Source organism: Serinus canaria, chromosome 1A (assembly GCF_022539315.1).
Source record: "Serinus canaria isolate serCan28SL12 chromosome 1A, serCan2020, whole genome shotgun sequence".
Classification (NCBI taxonomy): Eukaryota; Metazoa; Chordata; class Aves; order Passeriformes; family Fringillidae; genus Serinus; species Serinus canaria.
This window is the reverse complement of record NC_066314.1, coordinates 15,167,069-15,179,889: the sequence shown is the minus strand read 5'-3', so window position 1 is coordinate 15,179,889 and position 12,821 is coordinate 15,167,069. Positions and strand designations below refer to the sequence as shown.

At 40.8% G+C, this 12,821-nt stretch overlaps 1 protein-coding gene across 3 annotated transcripts in view; it reads right to left on the bottom strand.

The window, feature by feature from the left end:
- The window catches only part of GRAMD4 (GRAM domain containing 4), a 72,961-nt gene that overhangs the window by 45,972 nt on the left and 14,168 nt on the right, over positions 1-12,821 (bottom strand). For all 3 annotated transcript variants that reach the window (XM_030238673.2, XM_018910234.3, XM_009086813.4), the window contains exon 2: positions 2,804-3,014. In XM_030238673.2, coding sequence (XP_030094533.2) covers positions 2,804-3,014 — 211 coding nt within the window. The remainder of the gene's footprint in view (positions 1-2,803; positions 3,015-12,821) is intronic.

The following is a 12,821-nucleotide window of genomic DNA, read 5'->3' as shown; positions in this document are numbered from 1 at the left end:
ATATGAAGTGTTGGGACTAAGTGCCACTGAGCAATCTGTGGCCTGGGACTGAGCATTCACTTCATCTGCTGGAAGTGCAACAGAGGATGATGCTCCTCCTGGCAGATGGTCAGGGCTCTGCAATCACAAGCTTTTATGACAAGGCTTTTTACTCTGCAACCTCCATTTGTATCAAGCTTTTGCACTTGTTTGTCAAGTTCAGCTACATACCTAAAGAAGAGGCACATTTTTAAGAGCACTGTAAACCCATGAAGCACAGAAGGGTTCTTCATTCACATGACTGCACTGTGCTGTTCTAATAGACAGAGATCTTTCCTTAATGCCTCCATAATGATTAATACACCAGACGGGCAGGGGGAGGGAAGTAGAGAAGGGCAGAAATGAAGTCTTTGTCTAGGGAATGGCTGACAGTGAAGATGCAGATAAGGGGACTAGGACCCTAATTTTGGGTGTCTATGTCCAGTTCCAAGCCATCAACCTTGCTCTTTCAAGACCCTGAGTTCTGTACCCAAATTTCAATAGAAAAAATGAAGGAACAGAAGTGGAAGCACAGTACAGCTCACATCTATCTGAAAAGACATGTAGCCTAACTTCCATTTACACAGAAGACTTGCATTGGTTTTTGTGCGCTTTCAACAGTTTCCCAAATGTATTAAATAGGAAGAAACCACTAAGACTTGGTTTTCCCATGATCAGTGTATAGTATAATACTAAGTTGCTTACAGAGTCTATAAAATACCCTGTACAAGCAATTTAAGTTATGAGTTTTAGGCATAACTCAACTATATAATCTCAATAAGAAAACAGACAAATAATTGAGAATTGCACTGTTCCCACAACCTCAAACACCACTAGTTTAATATTGATTTAAATATATAAGCATTGCTTTCTTTACTCTTGGCACCTCTGCAGCACAGGGGATTATTTCTTCTCCCTTGGTTTGAGGGATGGGCAGCAGAGCTGAGTGCACAGATGCCTGTGAGAGCCAACTATTAATCTCTCAAAAATCCCATCTGAAATTCATCCCTTATACGTCAGACCTTTCTCTTCATAGCAATTTGCTTATTTTGCTCACATCTGTAATACAGCCACTGCTCTTAGGCTGTTCCAGCACCACCCTGGGTTTGGAGCTCCCAAACATCAGGAACAGAGCAAAACAAGTTTGATGCCATTTCTGAATCCCTCTCTTTCTTTCTCCCTGATTTTAAACAGCTGCCCTCAACTGTATCCAAGGACTTAGACCACAACAGCCTAGTGCAGTATGCAATCAGCCAGAAAGCAAATGCTTCACCAAGTTCCCTTCTGAGCACAAAGAGGTCAGTATTTTGAGAAAACAGAGACCCTCACTGCAGATGTGCAGCTGTTAAGGCTTTATTACTATTCAAAACTACAAGTTTACCTTGCTGTGCCCTCAGCTACCCTCCATACCACCCAGGAGCTACTATTCCACTGAAGAAATACTGAAAATGGTACCTGGAATTTAAGGCAGATCTTTCTAGCTCTGCCATCCAGATACTTCTGATCAAATACAAAAGGCATATATACCAACTTCAAACATAAAGCCTGAAGTTTAATGAAAATATGACAGAATTTACCTATAAAAAACTCACAAAATACCATGTTGGAAGGACAGCATCAGAGATTAGTCCCAGTATGCACAATACTTACATCTTAAAAAAATGACAAATGTCTTCAGTAGAATAAGAGCAAAAGAATAGCATTTAACAGACTTCCTTGTCTCAGAAGCTTGAGGATTTACATATAACAGACCTTTTGTGACCAAAACATGCTCTGTCATTACCACCTGTTTGTTCCATGATCACAGGAAAAACATTCTGGCAAAAAAGCTCTCTATAAGCAGGGCTGTATGTAGGGCTATGAAAGCCACTTAAATTTAATAAAGCTACTAGCTACAGAACTAGATACAAGCTGCCAACCCCAAAGGAGATGCATAAGCATATACAGTTTAAAATCCTTTAGTTTACAGCTTCCTGTGAGCAAGCCCCAAGCTCCTAGAAATGAGCCTTCAGACAACAGTCTGATTACATTTTGGGGATAAAAACTGCACAGGAAGTTTTCATGGGGTGATATAAGTTCTGAATTCCAAGTCACTTCCACAATACAATTATATAGACAAATCTAAACTAATACAGTAGCACCCCAAGCTCGTGGATCCACAGCCATGTTTAACACTTAAAGAAGGGTTTTATTTTACTTTTTTAGCAAATATTTAACTTTTCCTGAAGCAATGACTTTGAAAAAGGTAGGTGTGCTTTGGTGCTTCTGCTTATAAGCACCAAAACGTTTTAGTACTGCCTTCACAGGTTTAAACCAGCTCCAATTGCATGGAAGCACTACTGGTTACAGCACTGCAGTGGAGAAGGAACTGGTGACCCTCTAACATTAATGAAGCAACCAGAAGTCTTAGCCTTAAAGCCCTGGACAGTGTCATTTGAGCAGATCTGAGCTCCTCAGGCTGAAAAGCTGCCTTTTCTCTTTCACATGTTCATTAGTAATTCAACAAAACAAATAAAAAACAGAGAGCATTCAGAAGCATATCCCAAGTTAACAAACCTGTCACAATATCTACAATTAGAAGTAGGGACAGGGAACTCTAATATTGAGAAATTAATTGATCTTTCCACAAAATGAAGGCCTATTACTGAAAAGTTACTTCCTAACCCAAAATCTTCAAGTTTTACAACCGTAATACAAGGATAAAGAATTAGTAACTTCTGTTATTTTTCTGCTTGAAAACTAAATAACATAACATACCATAATGATACCTAATTTGTGTACTTACAGGGTCTCTCAGCTCTTCATTGTCTCGAGCTGACGTTCGAGGTATCTTCACCGGGATTTCATCTCCACATTCAGTGTCTGAAGCATTTGGAGACTCTGCTAAATCAAGGAACTCATCTCTCTTGTGACCTCTGAACCTTATTTTGTCCAACTTCTTTAGCATGTTCAGCACTGCACTTTTCTGCTTTACCTTAACATGACGGTTGGAGTCTCTGCAAGATCAAGAAATCAAGAGTATTTTAGAAAGCTTGTAATAAATCTAAATACACACTTTTTTATCACAACTACTCCCATCTTTCAAGTGCCTTCCTGCCACTTGAGGAAAAACATGCTCAGCTTCTTAACAGAAGTTTTTTTCACAGTGTAACAGATGCATGATTCACTCTGCATTTACCTTCTTCCCAGACTACCATGACACCTCTCTCCTGGCAGTTTTTAAAGCAAGTCAGAATAGGCAGAAAGAAACAACCTGCGCTTCAAAGAAAGATTAGGAAGTCAGATCCTAACAGGTTATTCGAAAAAAAAATAAAAATGTTTTGCTTATAAGTCAATATTCTTCAATTTGTGATACTTTAATCAAAGACAGGAAAATTCACCAAGCTTCACAACCAAGTTTTAAATTCCCAGACAAACTAGAGCAAAAGAGTAAGGATGCTATCATATCTCACTATAACCTCAGGTTAACAAAACAGAAAGTACCAAGGGTTTACTGAAAAAAGCCACAGACAGATCCATGCAGAAGATTTCATGAAAAATTAAGACAGCTGAAACAGACCAAAAATCATATTCAAACACACTGCCAAAATCCTTAAAATTACCACAACTGACAATCTTGTATACCCCTGAAATTATACTAAGAGAAGTGTTTTGCTTTTTAAAAGACAACAGAAGAAAGCTTAATTTTTGTGTGTAAACTCATTGTAATGGCAGCTTTTCAAGACACTGCAGCGTATAATTTCTGATTTAATCCAGACTTGCCAAACTGGTCCCATTCAAGGAATCACACTCTGCACCAAAGGTGCCAAGCTCCATCTTTAAAAAAAAAAGGCCAAACCCAACAGTTCATTGATCCTGTCACTCCAGTAAGCTCCTGCTCTGTCAGTTTATAACAAAACAGCCACAGTTATCTCAGCACACAGATATTCATCTGGAGGATGATGCCATGCTCTAGCAAATGGATTCTTAAAAATCTATTTTGAGGCACTAGTTCCTGGTACTACCCTTTTGTCCTCTATGGTCAGCAGCACCATCCTCTTCATTAGAACTCATGGTTAGCTTCATGGCACATCAACCCAGACACTGGTGTGAGATGGAAGTACAAAGGTAAATTCAGACACATGCCACTTCAGGAGTAAAAATAAAGAGCAAAATAGAAAAACCTTTTACTACCACAGCCTTTGTACCTAGGGCAATTCTCAGCTCCTAGGACAAACCCCTTCTCAACAGAGCTCTTCAACTTTCCCTATGGATTCTCCACTTACCCTAATACTTGGGCATTGACTATTCACACCAAGCTCAAACCAGATCATTCCCTTCAAATATGTCTTAGTTTGCACCTCTGCCAAAATTTATTAGCACCTTTCAATTAAACACAGAAGTTTTAAACCAATATAAACCCCTTACAGTACAGCTGGCAAAAAAACCCCCACAAAATTCCTCCTTTATCAGAGATGCTTAAAGTTTCAACCCTGTGTTTAATCTATCACTTATAAACACTTGTGGTAACTCACACCAAGGTTATTTTGTAAGAGCAGCTTTTCTTTGAAGTTCTTTTACTTGTCAGAGCTATGTTTAAAATAGAAACACTTCTTGCTCATTCATTGACTATTTGATGAAGAAACTTGTCAGCTATCACATCCAGAAATATCTCTAGGCCCTACTATTAATAGCAACTAGGGAACAAATGGTATGAGGGAAGTTTAAACCTCTGATAAGCACCAGCACAACTGTATTGTTCTCCCTCCCATCACATCGATCTTCATCTATGTTCAACCAGATTTACATACCATGTAGGAGACCTACAGCAAAGCAGCTGTAAACCAAATCCTGTCTGCTCATCATCCACGCTGTCACTGCTAATGCTGCAGCAGCGCATGGAAATCACAAAGCATGGAAGAGTTTTCTGGATGGTTGGCAGCCCATAACGATGGAGGACAAGCATGCATCCCATGCCTTCTCTATCCCTCTTAGAGATGGAGCAGCTACTGCAGATGAGCATTGCTGTCCTGGACAGAAACAGGAAGTCCTCAGCATGCCCCTGTTAAAACCACACTTATCCACTGTTCCTCAGAGGACAGGGCTGGATCTGGACAGCTTTTATAGCCTGGTATATCCAGTACTTTCACAGATGGTTCAAATTCAGAATTCAGCTTTCTTTCCCTTAGCATAAATTCACATGCACATATAAGAAATGAGAAGCATCAAAAACATCTTGAGACGGAGAAATCTCCAACCCTTCGAATGAAAAAAGCCACAAGGACAATGAAAAGGCCCACTGGCATAACTGACAGGGATGGGCATCATTTTGGGAAATTGAGCTCCTTTCTCATCCTAGGATGGTTCAGGCATTTCAGCCCAAGGTCACAGAATAACCTGGCCAACAGATTACCCATGGACACATTTATAGTGTTTTTTTACTCACAAAACTCATGACTTATCCCTATGTATGTTGCCACCTAGCCTTTTAAAAATGCAAACCTTTCTTTAAATCGCTCCAATGAATGAAGTCAGCATAAATTCTGATTTGACAGGTATGTCACGAGGGTCAATATTTTTAAAGGATTATTCAGTAGGTTAATAATTAAAAGAGGACATAGTAAAGAACCACTCTCCAAGGCATTTCTGACGTGCTTGAAGTACAAGAAGCTGGTTTATAAAAATATCTTCTCAGTTAAAATTTAAAAATAATAAGATCATTTTGTCTAAAAATTGTTTTGCATGTACCAGGTTCCTAAATTACTTACAGTTACATTACATTAACCTAAGCAGAAATGTAAGCTTGCCAACAAGCTCCTATGAAAACTCATTATCTGGCCTCTAGCCAAATGCTGGATCTAAGACAGGCTTTTTATGTCAGCAGCCTGTTCCTGCAACCAGCAACTATTTTTTTTATGCTGACATTTCAGCAGTTTCACTCGGAAAAAAGATTCTTGGAGATTCTGTATTCCAACTGACTTGAGTCAAATTTAGACAAGCTTGGGGAAGCTTTTGTAAAATAAAAGACCAGAATCTGATCTAGAAGTAGGTTTACTGTAAAATACAGCAACTAAATATCAAAATACACGCTTCACCATCACAGCTATTCATCCCTTACCTTCTCCCAGCTACCTATCCTGGACCCACCCCTACCCAAACACCCATTCTGAGCACAGCTGGTTCAGCTGTGAGTTTCTGGCTGTTTCTACTACCTCCCCATATTCACGACATCAAAGCCACCAGGCAACTCTGCATATGAGGAGCTCAGAGTGCAAAGGCAGACCCACATTTCTCTCTGCTTTCAAACTAACTATTAACAAATACCGTAACACTCCAATAAAAATACAAGTATTTTAACTCCATGCATTTTAAAAAACACTGCCAAACATGCATTTCCCAATACTGTCATACATGTGACAATAATCAAGTGAAAATGGTCTATTTTTCCATGTTTAGAAAACCCTATAGCCAAAATAATCTTTAAAGATTTTCTTTTAATTGCCATTAATATCTACACCAGCTAACACAAATCTTTCAAGTCGGAAGCTTTATTCCTTTTAGAGAGGGCCAGGGAAGAGATGCCTTTATTTTGACCTAATATGTAAAACCCTCAAACAACTGTCAGACCTTTATTTCAAATGAACATATCAAGACCCAAAAACCAAAACCAACATACACTAACATTCCAAATTTATACTAAGAACAGAAAAATCAAGTTTTCCCAAACTTCCACATGAAAATCATAAGGAGATCTACAAGAAATTTTTCAGCCTATGTTTATAGAGATGCTTCAGTAAGCAGACAACCAGCTTCCAGGGAATATTGAATATTTGCAGAAATATTGCAATATCTGAATATTGCAGGAATATTCTACTCCTGCATGAAGGTGGAAGAGGTTGGGATGCAGAGGGAACTCAGGGAAGTGCAGTACCCAACTGTCTGAAACCTGCCTTAACTCACCCCAGAGTCTCCCACATGTAGTTCACAGGTTTTGGTTTCTGTTGCTGCCTTTAGTTTTTACACAAGTACAGTCTGTGGCCTGGTAGACCCAGCAGGGATTGGACAGCTAAATCTTCACACGCACTTTTCAGAGAAAGGGCTCTGCTCCACAACAGAGGGTTCAGTCAGTTTTCCTTAGCTGTTAACAAAACACAAACCTGCTACACAAAGTCAAACAGCATTGCCTCTGCAAGTGTTAGTCTGGAGCCTGAGGGAAAGCAAACAAAGAAACCACTTAAAACACCATGGATGAATTTAATTCCAGGTCAAAAAGACTATGATATAGTACAGTAACCTTCAAAGCACTCATGTTCCTTTAGCTAAAAAAAAAGCTTTTCAGAAAGCTGAAGATGACCTGCAAATCTAGCATACCCCTAGTTCTCACCTTTACATTCCATCTCCTTCATATTGTCCTTTCATTCTCAAAATACATTTCTGCACAAGTCCACTGTAAGAGCCCTGGTATTCAAGAAAAGCCAGGGTGTGTGGATGAACAAATACAGACATTGTTGTCAACACCAGGACATTTTGGTCTTGTAATGAGGAAGAGATGTGCAAAGTGAGGGAGTGGAAAGTATCAAGATTGTTTTTGGTATTCATTACTTCTACACTGAAATGCTCCTTAATTATATGCTGAGAGTTGACAGGAGAGCAGTAACACAAGACAAACTCAATCCATCCACATACACTGAAAATTAAGCTTGGTGTATTCTTTTCTAGACATGTTTAACTAAAACCAGAATGAACAGAGTATATCTAAGCCTAAAACAGATTTTCCGAGTCCTCTGTACAATGTTCTGTGCAAAAAGTTTCCTCCTGCTACATGATTTTTCCCCCCAATTTTTCATTTTAATGAATGGAATCTCATTTCAAGTCACTTTCCGAACATTTTGTACTTATTAATATTTAAGAAACTAACCAGAGAAAGATCAGCTTCACTAGAGAGCTCCTTGTCTGCTCAGCTTTTCACAGAATTAGAATGGGTCAGACTGGAAGCAACCACAGTGGCTCATCTGGTCCAACCTCCCTACTCAAGCAGGGTCATCCTAGAGCACAGGATAAAAGAAAAGGACACTTTTCTTCCCCCTGTGCACAGACTTCTCCCAAACTACTCTCCAGAAGGCTCACATCTGTGAAGAAAGCCAAACTTTACCCCCAGTTCTTCTTGATCAACAGGGAGTGATTTTGTAAAGGTGAAGTCAGCACCTTTCAAGAAAACTTTGCATTAAGCTCGACTCACCAAAGACATTTAGCACTCAGACATTTAACTCACACTCAACACAGCCCTTTCATGAACAGCCCCAACATGAGATTGAGCTCATCCAGGACAATACAATATTTTAGGTTCTCAGTATAGGATGTCATCACTTGTCATTCGAAACCAAGACTGCAATACTATGGGCCAAACATTCAGTTGGATTGGCCAAGAGCAGCTTACACTCTCTGCAAATTACAAGCATTGTGCAAGTGCCCTCAATTTCTGACATCAACAAACACGCAAACAAATCTTCCAGCTGAGCCCTCCCCACACTCATCTCAACAGGTTCATCCTGAAACAACACTCACTGCCTCAGCGTCACAGTCTGGTCAAGTCTTCCTTGAATTACATCATCCTTGGCTTCAGGGCCGTAACATACCCAGAACAAACTCCTTTCTGGTTTTGAGTAACATCTATTAAAAGCTCCTTTCAGGGTCAGGAGTCCTTAAAACTCTAGGAACAGACTAGACTGGGGGGTAGACTCTGGTGGGCTGTTTCTCTTCAAAACAGATGAAGTTACCGGGCTACCTTTGAAAAAACATTATGCTTAGTAACTCAGGATTATTATGCCTGTATGTTTCAAGGGAGCCAAACAAAAAAAAAAATCCCACCAGAATCACTTCCTCTGTGTTACACACTCCCAGCAGAAGCATCACTCAGTTAACACACTTTGGAAACCAACAGGAAGTTGTGCTTTGGTGTTGCAGACTTAAACAGATGCAGCTACTAATTAAGCATCAACTCAAACAATTTCTATTGCCCACCAGGAGGAGGAGGGGAGGAAGAAAAGAGTGGAGAGCTGTGTAACATGTTCTATGGTTCAATATGGGGACTGGAGATGAAGTTCAACACACAGATCTCGACTGCCAGCGGTGAGGTTGTCACAGCAACCATAATGCAGCTTCATGAATATGCATTATGGTAAAATCTATCGTTTTTCCCCAAAAGGGAGTAACGTGTCATTCAGCTCACAACATGAAGCTCCCTGGGAGACAAATCAAGACTGCATAGTAAAAGTGACTTGTCTTCGAAACCGTCAGCTTGACTGCTGCAAACAAAAGAGCTGGGTGAAGAGGGGAGACCCAGAACCTGTGGGGCTGTAGGGCTCTCTTCTGTACCTTCCTCAGACAGTACTTCACACATATTTGGCAAAAATGTTAAGGCAGACATTCCCAAAATGAGCTGCTCAGTTCCTGCAGAGTTGCAGACCTTAATCCCTCAAGCACCTGGGGACCAGCCCTTCAGTCAGCAGAGGGAGGCAGCAGCACCAGCGACCCTCCACAGAAGGATGGAGAAGGGGGAGCTGCTGCTCCGTGTCCAAGACAGCTGAAAATGGGGCCCTTGACTTGACCACCAGTGGAAAATTGTAGGTGGACCAGTTCTCAAAAAAAAAAAAAAAAAAAAACAAAAAACCCAAACCACACACATATACCGATCCACAAACCCCATTGTGTCAAGGAACAAAAGGCAATAGTTTCCACTAAGTATCTGTGGGAGTTGTACTTTATCCTTAACTCCCCACTTACCCTTAACACCTCTTCTGCTAACAGGGAGCCACCATACATACTTCCTCTGTCAGTCACAGTGAAACCTCTGTCTCTCATTGTGAAACTTAAAATTAACAGGCTTTGTTAAATTAATTTGTCTGTAAATGGAGAATTTTAACTCCTGAACAGGAAGACGAAACTCATTCTTCCTCAGGACACCTGTGTGGGAGACAATAAAACTGAGACTGGTTATGCCACCAGAAGAGCTGCACAAAAAAGCCTTGCACAGAGACTTTGCCTGCAGAGAGGATCTCCAGCAGCAGCATGGACTGGAGGAGCCACCAGCTCAAGCCATGGCAGACAGCCTGTGAAAAGGTTAGCACAGCATGATAAAGGCTATTCCTGACATGAAAGTCTCCCTTCCAGGTCACCCACTGGGTCCTCCTTTCTCCCCTGCTGTGCCCCCATCCCAATCCCAGAGGAGCCCAGCCAAGCCTGAAGCCCACTAGATCATAGGCTGACACCAAAAGGAGCAACCCCATTAATTTCTGCCACGGCCTTTATGTCATTTGATCACTCATGCAGTTTATCAGCTCATTACTGAGCAACTCGTTTTTGTGTTTGTTTTCTGGCAAGGTCAGTTTAATCAGAGCAGACAGGGATACAGTCTCACTCAGGGAAGCACAGACTATTGAAGATTCTGCTACTCCCACACAGAAAAATTTGGGGGTGGTGGTGGGCAGAGGGAGAAAGCATCCTTTTACAGGAGCCACCTGCACTTAAATGAGGTTAAACAGCTGCAAAGCTTCACCCTAAAGACAGTGTTTATGGAGCTGCCACAAGGCACATTTCAGAAATTGGACTCAAGAGCTTCATTCCCTACTCTGAAGGACAGGGAAGAGTTTGTCACAGCTTGGCGTTGACAAAAGGCTTTTTTCTGCTTCCTTGCTCTGAATTTTGTCTACTAGTCAGGGCAGAGCTGAGGGTGAAGACAGGAAGATGAGCATCACCAGCTTAGCAAGAAGCCTCTGCATATGAGAAAGGCGGGCTTCCAGCAGGAAAGAAGGTGGGGCACACAGCAAGTGCTGCCCTCAGCAAGCACAGCTTCTGCCTATAAAAACAGAGACACGGGGTGACAAATGGGGCAGAAGGACAGGACACAACTAACACAGGGTAAGATTAAGTCATGACTGCGTTTATCTCCTCTTCCACTGTTCAAATGGAAACTGTAAGAAGTCTAACTTGACGCAACACTCAGAATAATGCTGGTCTTTTGCAACCTACTTTAAAATAAATATTTAAAGTTGGAAGTACATATCCTGGCACGAGCATCTTATGCAAACTAATAAGTTTATTAAGAAGGTAATCGCTGACTGTTTATAAAAACTGTGAGCCCTGCCAGCCTTGAAGAATTTTGATTATATCCCTTCAAGGTAAAAAAGACCAAGTTATTGACACCTCTTTGATGCCAAGTTTTTCATCATCTCAACTGCACGCTCATCTTCAGAGGGTAACTACAGATAAATCAGAGAATTAAGGTACTGCAAGGAAAAAAAGACACTGTAGAAATGAGCTGCAATCCAAGCTTTAAAAAAGATTCTTTGAGCACATCCTTCCAAGGTCTGCACAGACTGGCTTGGTCCTAGCAGGTGTTTCTTTGAGAGGACTATCTGAGGCAAGTATCTCACCAGCTCAGGGTGTCTGATCATAGCTCACTCAGCAACCTATGAAAACAGAGCAAAGGTACACAGCATTGTCTTGTTTTGAAGAATGTCTGTGCATTCCTTTTTGTTTGTTGTGTGTACAAACAAAGATGTACCCAAGTGAGGCAGGACAAGCTCACAGCTAACGAGCACAGCCTGACCAACTCTGCTGTGCACCTACAGCCACAAGCACAAGCCAGGGCTGAAGGGAAGCCTGCCCCAGCCCTCAGCACCTCTGCACCTCTCACATGTGAGAAACACTTCCCAGAGCCACAGTGCCCAGCCTCCTGTGCACTGAGATTTCACTTATGGCAAGGCCATACAGGAGGAATTACTTGAGTTAATCGGCAAAAGACCAGAGGCTGCAACTGCTGCGTTACACAGGCAGGGATAAAACAAAGCCCCCACCCTTGTGACACTAAGAAACCACAGGCCCAGGTTCATATTTCTCAAATCACAAAACTATCAGGGTACCTCAATGAGAACAAGAATAAGGGCTAGAGTACAGCAGGATGGTCTTTTTTGAGGGTCTTCCCTCAATTTAGGGAGACATTTCAGTAGAAGCCAACACTAGAACTTCTTGAGTATCCAGTTAACATGAAACTACCCAGATGAAAATTTTCAGCGAAAGATTCCCAAGATGCAGTAATTTTGTGTACAACACTCTGTAACTTGTTTCTCCAAGTTTTAACTATCTGAGAATTCATTAACCTTCTGAAATGTGAATGCTGCAAAAAAATCAAGCATTTCGGCTATGCCAACTACCAAAATCAAAAGACAGACACAGCTGAGGAAAAGAACTGAGCATTTTACCAAACACCAGTAGCTCTCCAACTGCCATACAGTTATAAAAATAATGTTAATGCACAAAGATTTTTAACTTCTCCCCTTGTGGCTAAATATAACATTGCAATTCCAAGAAGAACTATAAAGACATAGGTAGCACATGCCAATTACAACCACTACTATAATTCAGCATCTTCTCTTTCCTACTGGCTCTGAGCTTACAAAGAATGTGTATAATCTCCAAATCAAAGACATTTCCATGCTTCTTGTCACTTGTTACTTGTCACTTTCTCCCAACAAAAATCTGAAATGCTTCTGAAGTTGGTGCTACAAGTACACAAGAGAGGAAAGGTGGGGGGGAAAGTTAAAATACACCATGGATTACACAAGTTAGCAGTATTATAATTACTCATCATGTCAACCTCTAAATGAAGGTGCATAATATATTGTGTAAAAACTTGCATAAATAATGTGTAAAAGGACAGGCACAACACACAAAGACGGGGTTTATCAGAGTAACTTAAATGAAGAAGTAATTCAGAAAGACCAAGTTTTATACAATAAGTCTGGCTTCAGGCATTAACTTAATTT